The sequence below is a fragment of the Lynx canadensis genome, chromosome B1 (assembly GCF_007474595.2).
Source record: "Lynx canadensis isolate LIC74 chromosome B1, mLynCan4.pri.v2, whole genome shotgun sequence".
Lineage (NCBI taxonomy): Eukaryota > Metazoa > Chordata > Mammalia > Carnivora > Felidae > Lynx > Lynx canadensis.
In genome coordinates this window covers 172,806,752-172,831,344 of record NC_044306.2, presented here as the reverse complement: position 1 = coordinate 172,831,344, position 24,593 = coordinate 172,806,752, and the positions used below count along the sequence as shown (strand labels likewise).

The 24,593-nt window shown below is 36.8% G+C and overlaps 1 protein-coding gene across 1 annotated transcript in view; it reads right to left on the bottom strand.

The window, feature by feature from the left end:
• Nucleotides 1-24,593, bottom strand: part of PDS5A (PDS5 cohesin associated factor A) — a 130,590-nt gene that overhangs the window by 14,307 nt on the left and 91,690 nt on the right. The window contains 12 exon segments of the mRNA XM_030314000.1: nt 13,610-13,623; nt 13,625-13,725; nt 14,236-14,440; nt 14,754-14,780; nt 14,782-14,878; nt 17,966-18,003; nt 18,005-18,060; nt 18,063-18,102; nt 19,197-19,265; nt 21,886-22,003; nt 22,005-22,042; nt 22,872-22,995. Coding sequence (XP_030169860.1) covers nt 13,610-13,623; nt 13,625-13,725; nt 14,236-14,440; nt 14,754-14,780; nt 14,782-14,878; nt 17,966-18,003; nt 18,005-18,060; nt 18,063-18,102; nt 19,197-19,265; nt 21,886-22,003; nt 22,005-22,042; nt 22,872-22,995 — 927 coding nt within the window.

The window sequence follows — 24,593 nt, the reverse complement described above, 5'->3', positions numbered from 1 at the left end:
ACAGGTATTTGATAAGCATTTAGAGGACTTCACATGTGTCATTGCCCAGCAATGATGAGGAAAGCAGGAGACAGCAAAGTCTTCCCATTTTGACTGTTTACAAACTATGTAGGTCTAGGATTTGCATGTAATTCTGCTGTGACATGGCTGTGAATTGCATGTGCTATGAGGCTGATATGCACACTAACCAGGCATTCAGCTAAGCAGTCACATCTCAAACTATTTTGTTTTCCCACTTGTTATTGTATATTCATTTAATACACAAAATATCTGAGGGAACACCCAAATTTCTCAGTAAAAGTGAATCTCAAATCAGGATGAACATTAGAATCACTGGGAACCTAAATCGACATCTAGGGTAATTCTGTTTGCAGTAAGTTCCTAGGACGATTCTCAAGCAGCCAATGGACTTATTGCTTTACTGCATCAACAGGGGAGAAAACATATGATGATAATATATGCATACTTCTTTGCTTATATTCTATGTAAATGTTTTAAGAGACTACTTACAAGGGGAAAATTTAGCACTAGGTTAATGAGTTCACTTTTAGTAGTCCTGTCTTAAAAGAACTGTTAAACTGAGTCCTTTAAGGCTAAAATAAAAGGACACTAGACAGTAACTTAAAGCTGTAAGAAGAAATAAAGAACACTAGTAAACACAACACATAAGTAAAATAAAAGCCAGCATTACTGAACTTTCAATTTGTAACTCTTTTTTTATAGGATTTTATTTATTAAATTTTTTTTAATGTTTATTTTTTGAGACAGAGAGAGAGAGAGAAAGAGGAAGAGACAGAGAGAGTGTGAGCAGGGGAGGAGCTGAGAGAGAGGGAGACACAGAATCCTAAGCAGGCTCCAGGCTCTGAGCTGTCAGCACAGAGCCTGACATGGGGCTCAAACCCACAAACCGTGAGATCATGACCTGAGCTGAAGTCAGATGCTTAACCTGATGAACCTCCCAGGCACCCCTTACATAAGACTTTAAAGGTATCAATGTATGACAGGAGCCATCAAATCCTTGAGGAGAAAGCAGGCAAAAACCTCTTTGATCTTGGCCACGGCAACTTCTTACTCAACACATCTCCGGAGGCAAGGGAAACAAAAGCAAAAATGAACTACTGGGACCTCATCAAAATAAAAAAGCTTCTGCACAGTGAAGGAAACAATCAGCAAAACTAAAAAGCAACCTACAGAATGGGAGAAGATATTTGCAAACAACATATCAGATAAAGTGTTAGCATCCAATATCTATAAAGAACTTCTCAAACTCAACCACCCAAAAAACAAATATCCAGTGAAGAAATGGGCAAAAGACATGAATAGATACTTCCAAAGAAGACATCTAGATGGCCAACTGGCACATGAAAAAATGCTAAACATCACTCATCATCAGGGAAATACAAATCAAAACCACAATGAGATACCACCTTACACTTATCAGAATGGCTAACATTAACAACTCAGGCAAACAATAGATGTTGGCGAGGATGTGGAGAAAGAAGATCTCTTTTGCATTGTTGGTGGGAATGTAAGCTGGTGCAGCCACTCGGGAAAACAGTATGGAGGTTTCCTCAAAAACTAAAAATAGAACTACTCTACGACCCCAGCAATTGTACTACTAGGCATTTACCCAAGGGATACAGGTGTGCTGGTTTGAAGGGACACATGAACCCCCATGTTACAGCAGTACTATCAACAATAGCCAAAGTGTGGAAAGAGCCCAAATGTCCATCGATGGATGAATGGATAAAGAAGATGTGGTATATATACACAATGGAGTATTACTCGGCAATCAAAAAAGAATGAAATCTTGCCCTTTGCAACTATGTGGATGGAACTGGAGGGTATTATGCTAAGTGAAATTAGAGAAAGACAAAAATCATATGACTTCACTTATATGAGGACTTTAAGAGACAAAACAATGAACATAAGGGAAGGGAAACAAAAATAATATAAAAACAGAGAAGGGGACAAACAGAAGAGACTCATAAATATGGAGAACAAAACAGAGGGTTACTGGAGGGTTTGTGGGAGGGGGGATGAGCTAAAATGGGTAAGGGGCACTACGGAATCTACTCCTGAAATCATTGTTGCACTACACGCTAACTAATTTGGATGTAAATTTTAAAAATAAAAAAATAAAATTAAAAAAAAAGAGAGAAAAGGAAAACGAAACAAACAAGAAAAAAAAAAAGACTTTATAGGCATTAAATGCACAGAGTAACAATTACATCTATGTAAATGGAAATAATGTAAAAAGACAGAATTTCTATGAATAACAATTATTAAAGGTAGAGGGATAGAGATTATAGGAGCACAGGGTTTGTATACTATTGAAACTAAGTTGCTGTTATTCAAACTAGGTTGTTACAAATATTATTTGAAATCTCTAAGAAAATAACTAAAAATTCACACAAAAAAGGGAGTAAGAAGGTTCACTACAAAAACAACTAAATACAAAAAGAGAAGCAGTAGTAAAGGAAGTTAAGTAACAACATATATAACACAGAGAAAAACAGCTATATGGCAGAAATAACTCTTTCTTTATTGGTCATTATGTCAATGAAAACAGATTAAAACTCCCAATTAAAAGGCAGAGATAAGCAGAATGGGAAAAAAAAAAATCTACCTACATCTACCTATGAGAGATTCACTTTAAACATTCTTTAAATTTTTTTTTTTTTTGGAGAGAGAGAGAGAAGGCATGTGTGTGAGCAGGAGAGGGGCAGAGAGGGAGAGAATCTCAAGCAGGCTATATGCTGTTCAGCGGAGAGCCCAATGCAGGGCTTGACCCCATGAACCATGAGATCATGACCTGAGCCAAAATCAAAGTTGGACTCAACTGAAAGTTGGAGCATCTGAAAGTAAAAGAATAAAAATTTTTTTTTCTTTCATGCAAATAGTAACAAAATGAGGGCTAGTAGCTATTTTATCATCAAACAAAATAGATTTAAAGTAAAAAAAAGATTATAAGGGGCACCTAGGTGGCTCAGGTCATGATCTCACAGTTCGTGAGTTTGAGCCCTGCATCGAGCTCACTGCTGTCAGTGCAGAGCCCGCTTTGGATCATCTGTCCCCTTCTCTTTCTGCTCCTCCCTTGCTTGAGCGCTCTCTTTCTCAAAAATAAACATTAAAAAAAATTAAAAAAAGATTATAAATAAATAAAAAAAGATTATAAGACAGCCAACTACAATGATAAAAGGTTCAATCCAGCAGAAGATAAGATTATCATAAAACACATACAAACCTAACAGAGCCTCCAAATTTTATGAAGCTAAATCTGACAGAATTGAAGAGAGAAACAGATTAATTCTGCAGTAATAAACAGAGATTTCAACGTCTTATTTTCAATAATGGACAGAAAAGACCGAATAAGAAACAGAGAACTTGGTCTGGTTCAAGATGGTGACACAGTAAGACCCTGAACTCACCTCCTTTCAGGAATATATTGTATCTACAGCTACATATGGAACCAATTTCCTCTTTAAAAACTTAAAAGGCTGACTGAGTGATGACTACACATTAGGCAAACAAGAAATAAAAACATATCAAAGTGGGGAGGAGAGACTGGGATACAATCTCGCCATAAACCCCACCCCTGTTGCTGTGACCCATAATTGTGAGGGAACGGAGCTTCTCTCTGAAGAGTGAAATGTTAAAACCCCACACTGGGCACCCAACTTCTAAGACATGAACTTGAGAGAGGAGTCCCCAAAATATTCTACAGATACTGGGACCCACAAGTCTGCAGCAATCTGAGAAATGCCTCTTAAAGGGTTCATATGCTGGAATGGACCCACTCCAGGGCCCAACTCACAGGCAGCTCAGAGTAAAGAAAGCTAACCTGCTTATAACCTCGACTTGAGGGGCAGGCATCTAATGTAACTTACATATCTAGGAGGCTGCTGGAACACTCTCCAGGGATGGAGACTGGTGACTGCCATCTTTGCATTCTCCCTTTGCTGTGCTCTAGAGGACGAGTAGCTCCCAGAAGGGAACCTTTACATTTGTCTTGTGCCTTTTGTGGGTGCTGCCCATGGGAACATTTCTAGAACACCTGGCTCTGGAAGAACAAAGGGGCTTGTGTTTCTGGTCACAGGGGAATGTAATAATCACCCAGAAAGAAGTTCATAACCTTTGCTGGCGCCCCAATTTTTGTGACTGCTGCCAAGGGACAGCTCTACATCAACTAACTCTGGTGGCCAGTGGGGCTTCTATTCATGAGTCCCAAAGGACGGTAGCCAACGTGCTACCAGCTACCACCCTACAGGGCACAGCAAGAGGCCACTGACCCAGGAGCTGGGTCTTTCTGAGAAGTAAGCCTATCAGCTAATCATCATAACTGTGGCCTAAGGGTCAGGCTTCTAAACAAAGCAATCATCTAGAGGCTGACTGAAATCCTTTCCAGAGACCTCAGAGGGCAGGCACTATCTTCAGACTCACCCTCCACCAGTGTTTCCTGGAAGAGAGCTTGGAGCCTGGTGCCTGATGTTTGGGGGACAACCCTTAATCACCCGGCTCTGTTGGCTGGAACGGCTTGCATTCTTGGATCCCAACGGACTGTGGTAATTGGAGGGACTGCCTTTGGCAGGCTACCACCCTCAGGACACTGCATAGGCAGCAGACTGAGGTATACTCTTAAGTTTTTCTGTGAAGAGGCCACTTTGCCTGTACTGGAGCTTTGGACTAGGGGCAGGACTCAGGTCTGGCCTACACTTAGTGGCCTATGGTGCTTCCAAAGGAACTCAGGCTATCAATGCCACCCTGGTGCTCTCAGTCCTTCTCCAGCTTGTCGGTATCTCCCAGAAAGGTGCTCATACACTCGTTTAGAACCCGACTTTTTGCCACCTAGGGGACATACCTCAGGATTGCTTGGCTCTGGTGGTGAGGTTTATGCTTGTGGCTCCTCAGGACTGGATATATCTGCATGCATTCATTCAATTTTATTTAACTTTACTTAATTATGTATGTATGTATGTATGTATGTACGTATGTATGTATGTATGTAGGCAGGCTTCGCACTCAGTGCAGAGCCCAATACAAGGCCTGAACTCATGACCCTGAGATCAAGATCTGAGCTGAGATCAAGAGTCAGATGCTTAACTGACTGAGCCACCCAGGTGGCTCTGTATCTGCATACTTTTAAATAAAAGCAGCTGCCTAAAGGTCTGGCTTCCAGTCAGTCTGAATCTAGGTACAGAGATCCTCCATTATGGGACACTGACAGATCTTGGCACATCCTTAACTATTGGGAGCTATTAAAAATATAACAGGTTGCTTGGACAAGCACAAAGTTTTGAGAGATGATCAAGAAATGGGGTAGAGCTGAATGAAAAGGTTCAACTCCTCCATAAGGTCATTCTTTCAAAACTGGAAGAGATGTTGTTTCATATACTATACAGAAACCAATACAGAGGGTCAAGCAAAATGAAGAAATTCAGGAATATGTTCCAAATGAAAGAGTAAGATAAAACCTCATAAAAAAACCCTTATCCAAAGGAAGAGAAGTAAACTGATGGAGTTCAAAGTAATGGTCATAAAATGCTCACCAAACTGGGGAGCAGCATGGATGAACAGTAAGAACTTTAACAGGGATGAAATTATAACAAAGTACTAAACAGAAATCAGAGCTGAAGAATACAATAAAATAATTGAAAAATACAATACAGGGGTTCAACAGCAGACTAGATATGAAACAGAAAATACGGATCAATCTAAAGATAAGGAGGAGGAATGCACCCCATCAGAAGAGCAAAAAGAAAAATAAATGGAAAAAAAAGTGAAAACAGCTTAAGGAAATTAAAGGATATCAAATGGACTAATATTTGCCTTGCAGACCTTCCAGAAGAAAGGAAAGAAAGGCAAGAAACCTTTTCTGAAGAAATATGACTGAAAACTTCCTGAATGTAGGGAAGGAAACAGACACCAGATCCAGGATGCCTAGAGTTCTAAATATTTGAACCCAGAGGCCTACACCAAGACACATTACAATCAAATGTCAAGGGGTGTCTGGGTGGCTCAGTTGAGTAAGCATCTGGCTCTTGATTTCGGCTCAGGTCATGATCCCCAGGTCATGGAATGGAGCTCCGCACTAGGCTCTGCACTGAGTGTGGAGCCTGCTTAGGATATTCTCTCATATTCATTCTCTCTCTCTCTCTCCCCCCCCCCCCCCTTTCCTCTCCCTGGCTCACGTGGTCTCTAAAAAAAATTTTTTTTTAAATTAAAAGTTTTGGGGCACCTGGGTGGCTTAATTGGTTAAATGTCTGACTCTTGATTTCGGCTCAGGTCATGATCTCATGGTCTTGAGATCAAGCCCTGCAGTGGGCTCTGCACCAGGCGTGGAGCCTGAGATTCTCTCTCACTCCCTCCCTCTTCTCCCCCACTCACATGCACTCATGCTTTCTTTCTCTTAAAAAACCAAAACAATAAAACAGAGTCTCCTGGGTGACTCAGTTGGTTCAGCATCTGACTCTTGGTTTAGGCTCAGGTTATGATCTCACGGTTTGTGAGTTGTAACACCACATTGGGCTGACAGTGCAGAGCCTATTTGACATTCTCTCTCTGCCTCTCCTGAGCATATGCACTCTCTCTCAAAATAAATAAACTTAAAAAAAACAAAACAATAAAGTGTCAAAAGTTAAAGAAGAGAATATTATGAGCAACAAAAGAAAAAAATGTTACATATAAGGGAACCCCCCTATAAGACTATCAACAATTTTTCAACACAAACTTTCCAGGCAAGGAGGGAGTGGCGTGACATATTCAAAGAGCTGAAAGAAAACAACTTCCAACCAAGAATACTCTACCTGCCAAGATTATCTTTTGGAATGGAAGGAGAGAGAAACAGTTTTCCAGAAAAGTAAAAGCTAAAAGGAGTTCATCACCACTAAACCGGTAGTGAAAGAAATGTTAAGGGATTTCTATAAGTAGAAAAGAACCCTAATTAGTAATAAGAACACATGTGAAATAATATCACTGGAAAGGTAAATAAATAATAGAGGTCAGGTAGTAGACTAATTACTTATAAAGCTAGTATGAAGGTTAAAAGACGAAAGTAGTAAAATAAATGATTCAATAATTAATTAAAAGATATATAAGATAAAAAGATGCAAAATGTGACATCAAAACATAAAATGTAAGGAGGAGTTAAAACACTGAGATTTAGAATGGAATCAAGTAAGTTGTTATCAACTTAAAACAGACTGTTGTTAAGTTTTTATATGTAAGCATCATCGTAACTACAAAATAAAAACCTACAGTAAATACGCAAAGATAAAGGGGAAGGAATATAAGCATACCACTAAAGAAAGTCATCAAACCACAAAGAAAGTAAGTGAAAGAAAGGAACAGAAGGAAACTACAAAAACAATCATAAAACAATTAACAAAATGGCAATAAGCACATACTTATCAATAATTACCTTGAATGCAAATGGATTAAATTCTCTAATCAAAAAACACAGAATGGCTGAACGGATAAAAAAACAAGACTCATCTATATGCTGCCTACAAGAAACACATCCAGTGAAAGTGAAGAGATGGAAAAAGACATTACATGTAAATAGAAACCAAAATAAAGCTTTAGTAGCTACAATTGTTATCAGACAAAATACACTTTATTTTTTTCAGTAGGCTTCACATCCAGCACAGAGCCTAACATGGGGCTTCAACTCATGACTCTGAGATCAAGACCTGAGCTGAGATCAAGAGTTCGACATTTAACCCAATGAGCCCCCCAGACAAAATACACTTTAAAACAAAGACTGTAATAAGACACAAAAAGGGTGTTACATAATGAGAAAGGGGCCTTTGTAAATATTTATGTACCCAACACAGAAAGACCTAAATATATAAAGCAAATATTAGCAGACCTAAAAAGAGAAACAGAAATAAAATAGTATTTATATAATTATTACAATTCATAATATATAGGGACTCTAATACCCCAATTATATCAATGAATAGATCATCCAGGCAGAAAAACCAATAAGACGACATCAGTCTTAAATGACATGTTAGACCAGATGGTCTTAACAGATATTTACAGAACATTCCATATAAAAGCAACAAATACACATTTTTCTTAAGTGCACATGGAACATTTTCCAAGTTAGATCATATGTTAGGCCACAAAGCAAGTCTTTTTTTTTTTTTTTTTTTTAAATGTTTATTTTTCAGAGAGAGGGAGAGAGAGTGTGAGTGGGGTGGAACGGAGAGACAGGGAGACAGAGGATCTGAATTGGGCTCTGTGCTGACAGCAGTGAGCCCAATGCAGGGCTCAAACTCACCAATTGTGAGATCATGACCTGAGCCGAAGTCGAATGCTCAACCACCTAAGCTATCTATGCACCCTGACACAAATAAGTCTTAATGAGTTTAAGACTGAAATGGTATCAAGCATCTTTTCTGATTACAATGATATGGAACCACAAAATTACACTAAGAAAACTGAAAAATTCACAAATATGTACAGATTCAACAACATGCTACTGAATAACCAATGAGTCAAAGAAGAAATCAAAAGAAAAATAAAAGATATACCTTGAGACCAACAAAATGGAAACATACCAAAATTTCTGGGATGAAGCAAAAGCAGTTCTAACAGGGAAGTTCATAGCACTAACGCCTACCTCAAGAAACATAAAAAGTCACAAACTAATTTTACACCTCAAAGAACCAGGGGAAAAAAGAACAAATGAAGCCCAAAGTTAGAAGTAAAGAAAATAACAAAAATTAGAGCAGAAATAAACGAAATAGAGAAAATGACAAGAAAAAAAACTGATGAGACTAGAGCTGGTTCTGTGAAAAGATAAACAAAATTAGGGCACCTGGGTGCTCAGTCAACTGAGCATCTGACTTTGGCTCAGGTCATGATCTCACAGTTTGTGAGTTTGAGCTCTGCGTTGGGCTCTGTACTGATGACCGTTTGGAGCCTGGAGCCTGCTTCAGATTTTGTGTCTCCCTTTTTCTGCCCCTCCCACGCTCTCTTTCTCTCTCTCTCAAAAATAACTAAAACATTAAAAAAAAAAAAAAAAAAGGTAAACAAAATTGACAAACCTTTAGCTAGACCGACCAAGAAAAAACAAAAAAGAGGACTCAGAAATGAAAGGAGATTTATGACTGATACCACAGAGATACAAAGGATCATAAGAGAATGCTATGAAAAATTATATGCTAACAAACTAGACAACCTAGAAGAAATGGATAAATTCTTAGCAATATACAACTTATCAAGACTAAATCATGAAGAAACAAAACGTGAAAGACCAATTACTAGGAAAGGAAATTGAATTAGTAACTGAAAACCTTCCAACAAGCAAAAGTCTAAGACCACAGAGCTTCACTGGTGAATTGTACCACACATTCAAAGAAGAATTAATATCAATCCTTTTCAAATTTGTCCAAAAAGAGGAGGACTCTCTTCCAAATCAGTTTACAAGGCCAGCAATTATCCTGATACCAAAACCAGACAAGGATGCCACAAGAAAGGAAGCTACAGGCCAATATTCCTGATAAGCATAGATGCAAAATCCTCAATAAAATATTAGCAAACTGAATTCAACAATACATTAAAGGATCATACACCATGACTGAGTGGATTTATTCCAGGGATGCAAGGATGGTTCAACATCCCACAAGTGAATCAATGTGGTATATCACATAACAAATGAAGAATACAAATCATGATCATCTCTAATTGATGCAGAAAAAGTTCTTAACAAAATTCAACATATATTTATGATAAAAACTCTCAACAAAGTGATTATAGAAAGAACATACTTCAACATAATAAAGACCACATATAACTTCATACTCAATGGTGAAAAGCTGAAAGCTTTTCTTCTAAGATCAGGAACAAGACAAAGATGTCTTTACCACTTTTATTTACAAAGTATTCGGAAAGTCCTAGCCAGAACAATTAGGCAAGAAAAAGAAATAAAAGGCATCCAACTGGAAAAGAAGTAAAACTGTCATAGCTGCAGATAAGATGATATTATACATAAAAACCCTAAAGACTCTATCAAAAAACTATTAGAACAAATTAAAGTTGCAGAAAACAAAATCAATACATAAAAATCTGTTGCATTTTTTACACTAATAATTATTAGAAAAATAAATTAAGAAAACATTCCCATTTATAATTGCATCAAAAAGAGTAACAACCAGGAGTATAGTTAGCCAATAAGGTGAAAGATTTTTTTTTTAATATGCCAACCACTGTTTGATTATTTTACACATACTATCTCCTTCAATCAATCCTCACAACTTATTATAATTTTATAAATATGAACATTAAAGCATAGAGAAATTAAGTGACATGAAGTAAGTTCACACAACTGGTAAAATGGTAGAATTTGCGCACAAATCTATTTGGTGACACAATCCAAGCTCAAATCATTATATAATACTGCATTTCTTAAATTTTTTTAATATTTATTTTTGATAGAGAGACAGAGCATGAGCAAAGGAGGGGCAGAGAGAGAGGGAGACAGAGAATCTGAAGCAGGCTCCAGGCTCTGAGCTGTCAGCACAGAACCTGATGCGGGGCTCGAACTCACAGACTGCGAGATCATGACCTGAGCCGAAGTCGGATGCTTAACCGACTGAGCCACCCATGGGCCCCTATAATACTGCATTTCTTTAATACAGCAACTGAAGAGTCTCAAAAATATAAGGATGAATTAACACAATTCCAGTTAGAATCATAAATTCTCCCAACTAATCCCACACAATGTAAAATCTCACTCTTTTCTTAGGGATAAGGAGGTGGTTAGGGATCATTTTCAAAGTAAAATAATAGTAATACCAGGTTGCCTAGGTGGCTTAGTCAGTTAAGGATCAGACTTCAGCTCAGGTCATGACTTCGTGGTTTGTGAGTTCGAGCCCTGGGTCAGGCTCTGTGCTGACAACTCAGAGCCTGGAGCCTGCTTCGGATCCTGTGTCTCCCTTTCTATGCCACTCCCCCACTTGTGCGTGCTCTCTCTCTCACTCTCTCAAAATGAATAAATGTTAAAAAAAAAATAATAGTAATGCCAAGGAACTGAAAATTCTAATGTTAATGTTAAATATATTGTAACTAAAATATGGCAAATGAAAACTTAAATTGTCTTTTGTAACTAAATAAATCTTTCTGATTCAATTAATTCTTAAGAGTCCATAAAGAGATAAACACTCCTGTTACTCAAGACTGACTGATTCCCAAAACAGTATAATGGTTATTGATAGACTGAATTTAATCCTATGTATTTTAAAGTATGGCTATATATCATTTTGGTAAAGAAGAGAATAAAAAAGTATTATAAAGGGAATAAAAAAGTAATTTTGATAGATTTATGACCCCCCTCAATTTCTCATGTTATAAAGCTATCTTTTCTTCTTTTAAAAAAATTTTTTTTAATGTTTTTATTTAGTTTTGAAGGAGAGAGAGAGAGACAGAGAGAGAGACCCGAACATGAGTGGGGGAGGGGCAGAGAGAGGGGAAGACACAGAATTCGAAGCAGGCTCCAGGCTCTAAGCTGTCAGCACAGAGCCCGATGCAGGGCTCGAACTCACGAACTGTGAGATCGTGACCTGAGCCGCAGTCGGATGCTTAACCGACTGAGCCATCCAGATGCCCCTACAGCTATCTTTTCTTGACCACAGTCATGCTTCTGACCCATACTGAAAACTAGAAGACATGAAAGATATTGAAGAATGCACAAATAAATAGAAAGATATTTTGTGTTCATGGACTGGAAGAATATTGTTAAAATGTCCAAGCTATTCACAGCAACCTACAGATTCAATACAATCCTTATCAATATTCCAATGGCATTTTCACAGAACTAGAAGAAATAATTCTAAAATTTTTATGAAACCATAAAAGATCCTGAATAGCCAAAGCAAATAGCGACACAATAAATTAATAATTTCCACAAAGTTAAATAACCAGTTTGAAAAACATATTATATTATTTAACACTTCAATTTACATGGAAACTTAAAATAATTGCTTAACGATATTAAAATGTTGCATACTAGACAGAACAACAAAAAGTGCCAGTGATTTCAATTCTAACTCCAATTACTTCTTGTACATCAGTACTCTCCTTCCCATGTTATAGCTTCTTCTCTTAAGTCTAGTCCTTCTTTCACATGACTGCTTTGCAACTGAAATACAGCTAAAATGTTCTCTGACATAGACCTCACGTTCTAGGCAAACACATACATCAGGTTTTTATTTTATGGAAGTGTTTTCTGGGAAACCCCAAACTCAAAGTTTTTAAAGAAAAAAAATTGTAAATACAAATGTAAACAATTAAAAAAATAAAATTAGAATTAGAAGACATTTTAGGAGTTATCTATTTTATCTCCTTCATTTTATGAATAAGGTAATTGAAGGCCAGAGAAGTTTTTAGTTACAGAAAGACAGTATTACTGGAATAATGTGTTGGAAGCAACAATAATGAAATGACAAGGCTTCAAATGTAAGGAGCTCATAGTCCAATGCTTAACAGTAATGTTGGACAAGGATAACATCTCTTCCAGTTAAGATACTGACACAATTTCAGTGACAAAAGCTATAGGAGGCATAGATAATGTTGATTACAACCTTAAATAAGATTAGGAATAAGGTTTAATGACATACATACAAAAATCATAATACTTTTATTATATTTTTTAATGTCATACATACAAAAATCATAATACTTCATTATTATATTTTTAATGTTTATTTATTTTGAGGAAAGAGAGAGACAGAGAGAAGGGGAGGGGCAGAGAGACAGGGAAACAGAGAATCCCAAGCAGGCTCCTCACTGTCAGCATGGAACCCAATGTGGGCTTGAACTCACAACTGTGAGATCATGACCTACACAAAAATCAAGAGTCAGATGCTCACCTGGCTGAGCCACCCAGGCGCCTCTCAAAAAAGCCATACTTTATTTAAAAAAAAAAAAAAAAAAAAAAAAAATTTTTATGTTTATCTTTGAGAGAGAGAGATAGAGTGTGAGCGGGGGAGGAGCAGAGACAGAAGGAGACACAGAATCCGAAGCAGGCTCTAGGCTCCCAGCTGTCAGGACAGAGCCCAACATGGGGCTCAAACTCACAAACCGTGAGATCACGACCTGAGCTGAAGTCGGACGCTTAACCGACTGAGCCACCCAGGCACTCCAAAATCATAATACTTTTTAATTTTTTTTGTCAATTTTTTAAACGTTTATTTATTTTGAGGAGAGCACGTGCGCAGGAGGGTGGGGCAGAGAGGGAGACACAGAATCCAAAGTAGGCTCCAGGCTTGAGCTGTTAGCACAGAACCTGATGCAGGGTTCGAACTCACGAACTGTCAAATTATGACCTGAGCTGAAGTTGGGGGCTTAGCTGACTGAGCCACCCAGGTGCCCCCAAACCAGCCTATTTTAAAGACACGGCTGACAGCAAATAGGAAACAATCAGAAGAACCAAAAGAGCTTGTTAGATGGAAAAAATTTTCTAAGATGAAACAATAATTTATAAGAAATAAAACCACAGAGAAGTTTTTATTCTAATGGGAACAGTAACAGGAAAAATATTTGGTATCTTATTAAAAAGTAAAAATAACTTCTAGAATTCTTGAAATTCTACATGACTTACTCTTTAATATCACGAAAGCTGGTCAACATCTTGTGATCTTGTAAAATCTGGATCATGGGCTAGCAGGTGAATCATGTATGGAACTACATATTCAGGCAACAGTGATAATAATTTCTCTAAAGTGAAAACATTATTATCATAACAGTAATAAGAGCTTTTATAAAATCCCTCTCTAGTTTGCTTTCTATCCACTTCAGTTTCCATCTTTTTCCTGATTTATTTTAAAATTAGAGGCAACATGGTATCTAGAGGATACTGAACACTTTTATTTCAATGTGGAAAGCTATTCAAGCCAAAAGGATAATTTGAGATTATATATTGAGTCCTTGTGTAAAGCTAGGAAAGTAATTCTTTACTCTCTGACATCTGAGCAATGTGTTAAATCAAGCCACACTGCTGATCCCATAAGAAAAATGTAATTCCCCCAAACAGTTTCACACATTATAAACAGGACCTAGAAACCAGATTTAATATGTTAAATACATCACAACTATAGTGACAGCATCCTATAAAAATTCCTAGTGTATTATTACTACAATAGAATATAGGAAATAACCCCCTGCACCCCCCAAGTTGGTACATTGACAAGATATGTTTGCACACTGAGAGCTTTCAAAATTACTTACCAGTAGCCATGGGATTCTGTTTAATGTACTCCCTGCGTATACTGATATTTTTTAGTAAACACTGTCGTGCATGTGCTCTTCTCTCCTTCACAGGATCTTTGGCACACAAGGCAAAGATCGCCATGTACTCCAATGGGAGTAGTAACTTCACAAGTGCCTTATGCAACTTCTGAGCAAATATCTGCCTTACTTGGTAGCACTCATCCTACAGCAGCAGAAAACCAAAATACTTAAATAAAAATACTAGTACCTTTAAAACTATGACAAAATAACCTCATTTCATAAGAAAAAAAATTGGCAAAACATTTACCAAACAGCAGTTTATTCTGAATGCCTTCATTAAAAAAAGATCATAGTTATACTGGGGGAAATAAATAACAATATGTATAAGATATTTAGTTAGAATAGTTGTAATACAAATTCTGTTTGTGCACACAGTAAATGGATCGTATCCATAGAAGGTAAATGTACTTAACTTTGAAGGGAAAGTAACTGACAAAAATAAGATGATTACTTACATTAATAACAAGTGCACAGAGCTGAAAACTGTTCGGGGGTTATAATTTCATGGTAACAAGGTTCCTGAGCAAGCTTCATTATGGCACTACCAGCAGCTAATCGCAAGCGAGACATATCAGATTTACTATAAAACAAACAAAAAAGAAATAAACATTTCCTATAACCATTATCATTCATAACAATGCTTTGGTCCCTTTTTGAGTGTTATGATCTTTAGCATAACTTATGCTTAAAATGACATAATGTATAAATATGGGAAAGCTACTTTTAGTTCTTGAACTCAACACGGGGAAAAAGGCTCAAATCATCGTGACTAATAAATTTATCTGCCTTCATTTTTAGTTATGTCTAGCCTAGATCCTCTACCATACATAGACAAACAGCCCTGCTTATGATTCGCAACTACACTAAGTGTAATGCTGGGAAGAACCATTTACATCAGGAACAGTATCCTCATTTTAAGAGGAATACACATTCATTGTAGACAACTAATTAAACCACCTATCATATCAATCTATTTCCCACAGTTTTTAAATGCATATATAGCCATTAGGAGGTGATTTATACCACGGAAAAGGAGGTAGCAGACAAGGGAAAGGATATGAACTGAGAGCCAGTGTCTATTTGGGGTACTAGTCTCTGGGGCAGACTTTGTTTTGTAGCAAAAAAAACCCCAGGAGGTTGAGCACTACCATCCCGCCCAGTAGTTTTTTATTTCCTAAATGGTAAAATGTGACAATGGATGAGATGAAAGGACAGTCTTCTTTCAACTTCTATGTGAAACATAGCATGGTTATGATATTTAAAGACTTTAGGAAATGAGGAAAGCTGGCTGAGTCCATTATTATCGTACAAGAAAACATGGCACTCTTGCACAGGAGGATTGTCAAAGTGAACACTGGTATTATTATTATTATTATTATTATTTTATTATTTTTTTTTTTTAAGAGAGAGAACATGAGCTGGGGAGAGGGGCAGAGGAAGGGAGAGCAAGAATCTTAAGCAGGATCCACCACTCAAGCACAGAGACTGATGTGGGGCTCGATTCCATGACCCTGGGATCATGACCTGAGCCAAAGCCAAGAGTTGGACACTCAACCCGACTGAGCCACCCAGGTGTCCTGAACATAGGTATTTTGAGAGAACTCCAAATGCTTCTGACTCAAATGATTCAGGGATTAAAAAATAAACAACTACCATCTGGGTACTTAACTCTGTTAGGCAGTGAGTGAACACTTCACAGGCTTTATTTAATTTTCACTCTATGAGGAAACAGGTTTAGAAAAGTGATTTATACAAGGTCACACAGCTAGTAAATGGAGTATAGAGTTGTATAAGTTTCTGATTCTAGAGCCCAAGCTAAATTTACATAGCAGGGTTACATTAGTGTACAATTAGCATAGGATATGTAACACCTAATTTAGATCTGCCTAATATTTCATGACATGTGTTCCATAGTTAACCATTTCCCCTATTTTCTGTGATGATAAAAAAATGCTGAAAATATGTTCATATACACATTTTTGTATGATTCTCTTATATTTCATGAGTATAAAATAGTCAAAGGGTAACATTTATAGGGAACTATACCCAAAATGCCAAACTGTCCTGCCAAGACTGTGCTAATTTATATTCACAGGAGTAAGGAGGGAAGCCATTTCCCTGATCCTGTGAAGCAGTGATGGCTTTAAAAATTTTTTTGTTGATTGACAGGCAAGAGGTATCACCATGTTTAAACTGCATTTATTATATTTAGTGATGTTAAACATTTATTTTTATTTTTAGAAAGTTTTGCTCATGTTATTTAATGTGGGTAAAGGAAAGAGTGGGGAAAGAGAAGAGAGAAGTGTCCTTTTCCTAGTGAATATAAATGATTAAAAAAAAAATGTTTTATTTATTTTTGAGATGGGGGAGGGAGGGACCAGAATCCCAAGCAGGCTCCATACAATGTTAAACATTTTTAAAAGGTAACTGATAATTTGTAGTCTTCATCTCTAGTGGGTATCCTATTTATCACTAATTTATAAAGAGCTCATTATTAAGCCTTTGCCATACACTGTACATAGTTTCCCCCAATTTAAAACTTCTCATTATTGCTAACTTAGCTCTAATCTTCTAATCTGTTCCTACAAAGCTACCCTTGGCTTATTCTATGAGAAAGATAATTTCTCATGGTTTCTTCAGTTTATCAAACCATTCAGCATCTCTACTGAAATTGCTCATTTCCTATCTCCTCCACTAGAATGCATATTCCTAGAAGGAGAGATTTTATACCTTCAAAACAAGCATAGCAGTACCTAGGATGACAGTGCTCAATACTCAATGCATACATGAATACTTAAATCTGTCTTGTAATAAAACATTTTAAAGTAGGAAAACATCACAAGTAGAACTCTGTAGTTTATCTGCTGGTACTCCTGGACTGTAGTAAATCAAGAATTGAAACAAACATGGATCATGAAAAATCTGGCTTTTATTTTCATCTTAAAAGGAATATGGGGCACACGAGTGGCTCAGTAGGCTCAGGTCATGATCTCATGATTGTGAGATGGAGCACTGCAGCCGGCTCTGTGCTGGGCATGGAGCCTGCATGAGGTTCTCTCTCTTTCCTTCAGCCCCTCTTCCCCTCTGGTGCTTTCCCAAACAAAACAAAACAAACAACAAATAGAAGCAATAGTGATTTCACAAAGTGACAATGTGTAGAAATGGAAACAATGTGTATGTGGCTTTTGCTTTTTTTTTTTTTGCATTTGCAGAACCTTGTATAATCTTCTGCAAACCACCAGGAGGGCTGTGACTTTTCCTCCTTTGAACCTCCACTGAAACTTGCATTCATTTCACAGTACTGTCACTCCACTTGTTCCATCACTATAATACAGGGTGAAAGGTAGAAACTGAATCTTATGTTTTCTCTGCAATGCTTTTCATGTGTTTTGCAAAGAGCAGTATTCAACAGGTATTTGCTTAGTGAACCCAACTGTTGAAGGCAACTGTAATACATAGTGATTATGACTAAAAGTTTCCTGGAAAAAGTCTGGTCTTTAAAAGAAACATTCCATTATGCTTGAGATGTAAACCTCGAGTACATCAGTTCTGATCCCAAAGCATATGGTACAATTACAAACATTCAATATTAATTAGGCAAATAATTCCTATGTAAGTTCTACTAACATTTTGAGCTGTAAAAATTGGAAAGGAAGAAAAATCTCACCTGATTCTCTTTTGCTCTGTCAGGTCACCCTCACTAACCCAACATCGCTGATAATAATCGAAGAGTTGAATTGGCAGATTTAGACTGGTTGTTTTCATACCCAACAGCCACCTTACCAGAAGTTTAATTGCCTGTACCTATAAATATTAACATGCTAAAAAAAGAATGGAACTTAAAATTTCAATTAAAGGAAGATTAATTTATGTTAATTAGATTAATGAGGTTGCTTAATTGCTGGTAAATATGTTTTATGAAACAAGTCTGTAGGATAATAACCATAGCAATAAGAATATTTATCTTGTTGAATCTATAATAGGCACTTTTCCCAGAGCTGTAAATGTTTTAAACCTATTTGATGTCCCAAACAATTCTACAAGGGAGGTATTTCATTTCCAACAGATAAGGCACCTAGGACACATTACTATAATAGATAACTTGCCCAAAGTCTGGCTCTTGATCTCAGGCTTTCACATTGCCCCAAAAATTCAAATTATTTGAAATACATTTTTTAAAAATAACTATTTAAACTATACCTGTTACAGTGATTAAAATGTGCCATTTAGATAGACTTTACTATTTTTTGTAGTACTGAAAAAACTATTTGAAGAAATTAGGAAGTGTGATGCTGTGTGACTATCCCGAAATACAAAATTAGAGAATTCCCTAATTATTTGTGGTCATAATTACTTGGAGGTTTACACTCAAAAGACTGCTACCAATACACATGGAAAAATTAGCTAAAGCATCTAGGTTTATTTACAGTATTTATTGACAACCTGGAAAAAGGAATTGATGGAACATGACTATGAAGCCACAAAAGGTTAAACAGATTTAAGATAATGAAGACTTGTTGTCAACCCAATACTACCACTTTAAAAGTTAGCTTTATTGAGGTACATTTGCAACTATCAAAAGTTACCAATTTGATGACAGCTATCCACTTTTGCCAAGTTAATATTCATATTTTTGTAGACAGTGGTAGTAAGGCTAGACCTGAGATGCTTCTGGAGCATCAATACCCTACAACAATTTCTGTGTAAAACAGCCTCATTGAAATTATTTCACCAGGCAGGAAGTTTCAATGGAAAATGCTGACATATATGTAAGTAACTCCATGAGGACTACAATTTCTTTGAGAACACAACTTTGATACTCATTTAATGTCAAGTTAAGGGTATCTATGAATGTTCATTATTCAACATAAAAGTTATCAAGGCCTACACAAATTTACCTTTGCTAGTACTTCAGGGGAACACCTCTTCATCTGGAGACCATATTTTCCATTCTTCTCACCTGTTGACTATAGACAATTAAATATATTTAATTCTTAGAAAGAATTTGAAGTTTCCTTCATTAAGTTTTTCATGCTGAATAATGCAGTGCTCTAGGAATCCTACAGGAAAGTCACCAGGGCTTGAAAAAGAACAAAGTTGGAGGACTTGAGCTTCCTGATTTCAAAACTTACTACAAATCATACACCAATGGAATGAAACAAAGAATGCAGAAAATCCTCAACTATATGGTTAAACTGATTTTAACAAGGGTGCTGAGACCAATTACTTCAACACATGGTGCTAGAAAAATTAGACGTCCAAGAGCAAAAATAAAGATGCATTGTTACCTTATATTCAAAATTAATTCAAAACAGATCAAAGATCTTAATTTAAGAGCTAAAACCTATAAAACTCTTAGAAGATATAGGAGAAAATCTTCATGTTGTTTGATTTGGCAATATCTGACAAGGGTTTAATAGGATATATAAAGAATTCTGAGAACTCAGAAACGATAACCCAATTAAAAGTGTGCAAATGACTTTAAATATCCAAAGATACATAAATGGCCAAAAGCACATGAAAAGAAAAAAAAAACCCTCTACATTGTTAGAAGGTCTTCACATTGGTTGCCAGCCATGTCTATCAAATCATTAGTGAAACACAAAGCAAAACGATGAGATACTACTTTATACCCACTAGAATGGCCATTATCAGAAACACAGAAAAGAGTAAGCATTGGCAAAGCTGTGAAGAAACAACACAAAATGGTATAGACACTGTGGAAAACTGTTTGGCAGTCCCTCAAAAAGTACAACGTAGAATGACCTTGGGAGCCAGCAATACCGTTCCTAGGCATATATCCAAAATGATTTGAAAACAGGGATGCAAATGTTCATTCATCATTATTCATCAAAGTCAAAAGGTGGGAAAAAAATCCAACTGTCCATCAACAAATGAATAACCAAAATGTAGGCTACACAGACAATATTATTCTGGCATAAAATGAATGAACTTCTGATACATAACACAAATGAACCTTGAAATGATTATGCTAGTGAATACACCAGGCACAAAAGGACAAATATTGTATGATGAGAGGTATCTAGAACAGGCAAATTCAGAGTCAGAAGAAGTACAACAGAGTTTACCAGAGGCTGTGGGGGTTACTGGTTAATGAATGCAGAATTTTTGTCTGAGATTAAAAAGTTCTGGAAATAGTGATGACAGTTACACAACAATGTGGGTACATATTTTAGGTGGTGGCTTGGGTCATTTTGGAGAGTTATTTGGCTTTCCTGGGTATTTCCCATGTATACAGGAGGTATACATGGTATTAAACTTTTTTTTTTTTTTTTTTTTTTTTAGTGTTTATTTATTTGTGAGAGAGCACAAACGAGCAAGGGAGGGACAGAGAGAGAGGAAGAGAAAGACAGAATCCCAGGTAGGTTCTATATTATCAGCGTGGAGCCTACGTGGGGCTTGAACTCATAAACCCCGAGATCATAACCTGAGCTGAAAGCAAGAGTTGGACGCTTAACCAAACTGAGCCACCCAGGTGCCCAACTTGTTTGTTTCTTAAAAAACAAAACAAAAATACCCACCCAACAACAAAAACAGAATGCTGGTGTGTATGACGTAAGTGAATTGTACACTTAAAAATAGCAAAATTGCCAAAGTTTAAATCATGCATATTTTACCTCATAAACAACAAAAAAGAGCCACCTTAAACTACAATCCATCAAGAATCAAGTCATTTAAGAGGGGTCTTAAATTTCACACTGGTTACCAGCCACATCTATCAACAGTGCAAAACACAGCCTGAATGTGTTAAGTGGAAATGACACTTTGGCTATGTTCTTCTATCCTTGTCTATTACATCTAAATGGGGGAAGGGAGAGGAAGGAATGCACTAAAATGTCTTTCTTTTTAAGTTTGGATATCGAAGGCTCCAAGACTACTGGATCACGTGGAAGGAATAGGTAAGCTGGATAAAATAGCACTCCCTTGAAAGTCATCAACAATGATCCAGCAGGTAAAACAGACTTGTCTTCATTCAACATTCATTTTAATTTAATACTTGGTAAAGTGAATTCTTAATCAGATATGTGTTTCAGGAATCTCTTGGGGAGCCTTTTCAAGCTATACATTCCTGGGTTCCAGCCCGGAGCTAATAAATTAGCATGTGCACACACACACTGTGAGCACCTACCCACCCACACACTTCAGCAACTAGAACAGAGTATAAGTCTAGTGCCAAAACTGCAATGTAATTATATTCCAAAATGCTAAATACAATTCAAAATGTTAAATACAATTCTAACTTATATTTTTAACAACACTTGATAAAATTCTAGCACTCCAGTAAATGTCCTTCAAATGTTAGGATAACAGCATTTGACTTATATTTTTTACTTAATGATTCATTCATCTTCATGTTCTCATTTTTTCTTTCTTAAATGTTAAGTTCTGGTAATAGCTATACTGAAGTCAGGATGTCATTTGGAAATTTAAGTAATATAAATGAGGGAAAAACGCAATAATTTAAAAGGAAAAGAAAATTAAATAGAGAGGCAGAAATGTTTCTGTGATGAAGATATAAATAGTTTTAGGTCTCATTATTCTAATTTAATTAAATTAGAAACTTACCCTGTCATTCATTAGCAGATCTTTCACAATAAAATTTGCTACTACAGATTTCATTGGGGAAGCAAATTGATCTGGTGCTAAATAGAAATGTGGCCCAATGAACACTAATGGAGTTATATTGTTCTGGTACATCAGCATTCAGACTCCTACTGAGTGGCTATAAAAATAAACAGTCAAAATTACCAATTTTGTTTTATAAATATCTACATTCTATGGAAACAGTAAATGCTCCTGACCCTCCTGAATTTATTGTGCCCAAACCAAATCTGTTCTAATGATACGATCAAAAGTAACTCCAGCCTTATCAGACACTTGATTCTTATTGTACTTACTGACAATTTAATATGATGAAAGAATGCAGAAAAAAGAAAAAGAAACAAAAGCCCACGTAAAAGGCAGAAGTAAAACAAGAACATTTCTGCATCATCAAATCAGCATTATTTTCAAGCCATGTACAACAATAGGCTTGTTATGTTGGTGGATTTCTTATCCTGTGGGGACATTTTAAATGCCATGGACCATAAAAAATAAGGGTTCAAATGGTTTTGTTGATACTATATCCAATTTACAGAAACAAGAGTACTTTTCTAGTAGTGGAATCAGGCCAAGGATCATACATAAGAAAAGGCAAACAGGATTAATTTTCAGGTAGGGTTGACAGGTACTTTAAACTGGGTGGTTCAAAGTTATCTACTAATACTTTCTGAGGATAAGTGGACCACCAAGCCAATAAAGTGAAAATTAAAATGTTCTAACACAAACACACAAAATATTCTTCTAAATGTAGTATTTGAACATATAATCTGATGTAAAGTTTGTGAATACAGTGCTGGAAAAGAGTGTCCCTGCTCCCATGGAATATATATACTAGGGTGAAACTAAATAGCCAAAAAAAAATTTACCTTCCATCTTCAACAAACCACACAGCATAAGAATAAAATCAACATAAACACATCCTATATATATATATATATATATATATATACCTCAAAAATCTGTGCAAGCTGGACTTCTTTATTGGTGAATATGGCATGTATACAATGAACAGCCTGTTTTGCTTGGTGTGGAGTACCTCTCTTTGCTTTCTGATGTAAAATGGGAATTAAGGTCCTGCAAAAAAATAATACCATAATTTAAAAAAGCCATATACTACAAGTAGTTCTCCTGGTTGTCTCCTGCTTCCTCTCCTTAACTGCTTGGATTTTTGCTGGTAGCGAAGCCTCTCTTAATTTTTAAGCTGTACGTATGCATGTATGTGCGTGTGTGTTATATATACACGTATATACACACACACACGTATATAATCTCTACACCCAATGTGGGGCTCGAACTCACGACCTGAGATCAAGAATCCACCAACTGAGCCAACCAGAAACCCTGATAAGACTCTGTTTAAAAATTACCTCATCTGCAGAAAGGTTTAAAGCTTCTTCTCTATCCCCAACTATAATACAAGAAACGTCTCAAGAAAAAGGCTACTGCAGGAGATAATTTTATTTTAAAGCCACCTCATGAATATGGAGAAATAAACAAACCACCCTGAATTTATAATCTAAACTTGCCCCATGTTATTTTTTATATTTACCTTCCAGTACATATTCCTAATTTCCCACTTCCCTTTCACAATCCCTTCAGTTATTAAAATAATTTTTTTCATGTTTATTCATTTTTGAGAGAGAAGAGAGAGAGAGAGAGAGACAGACAGACAGGACGAAGTGGGGGCAGAGAGAGAGGGAGACATAGAATCCGAAGCAGGCTCCAGGCTCTGAGCTGTCAGCACAGAGCCCGACACAGCATGAGAGATCATGACCTGAGCTGAAGTCGGATGCTTAACTGAGCCACCCGGGCGCCCTTCCCTTCAGTTACTTTAAAGCAAGCCATGGAAGGGCACATGGGTGGCTCAGTCAGTTAAATGTCTGACTCTTGATTTTTGGCTCAGGTCATGGGTTCACAGTTGTGAGATCAATCCCTCTGTCGGGCTCAGTGCAGAGCACGGAGCCTGCTTGGGATTCTCTCACTCCCTCTCTCTCTGCCCCTCCCCTGCTCAGGCTCTTTTTCTCTATCTCTCAAAATAAATAAACTTTAAGGTAGCCATAGACAAAAGTAGCAAAAGGTCAAGTTTTATTAAAGGGCTGAAATGAAAGCAGTAAAACAAAGTATGCAAGGATAACGACACATATATATTGGTAGAAGAGTAATAAAAAACATCTAACGATTATTGAGTACTTGTACCAAGCACCATTCTAAGTGTTTTTATGTGGATTAATTCAGTTAATCCTCATAGTCACCCAAAGAGGACTATTACATTTATTAAACAGATGAGGAACTAAAGCACAAAAATATTATTTTATTTAAGCTTCTTTTTTTTTAACGTTTATTTATTTTTGAGACAGAGAGAGACAGAGTGTGAATAGGGGAGGGGCAGAGAGAGAGGGAGACACAGAATCCGAAACAGACTCCAGGCTCTGAGCTGTCAGCACAGAGCCCGATGCGGGGCTCGAACTCACAGACCGTGAGATCATGACCTGAGCTGAAGTCGGACGCTTAACCAACTGAGCCACCCAGGCGCCCCTATTTAAGCTTCTTAGGTGATGGAGCTAGGAAATGGTGGAGTTGGATGTGAAAATGTTGTACTTCTCCAAAATCCCTGCACTTAACCTCCATACTGACATTGAAGGTGAAAGTAAAATAATAGGACATATGGAATA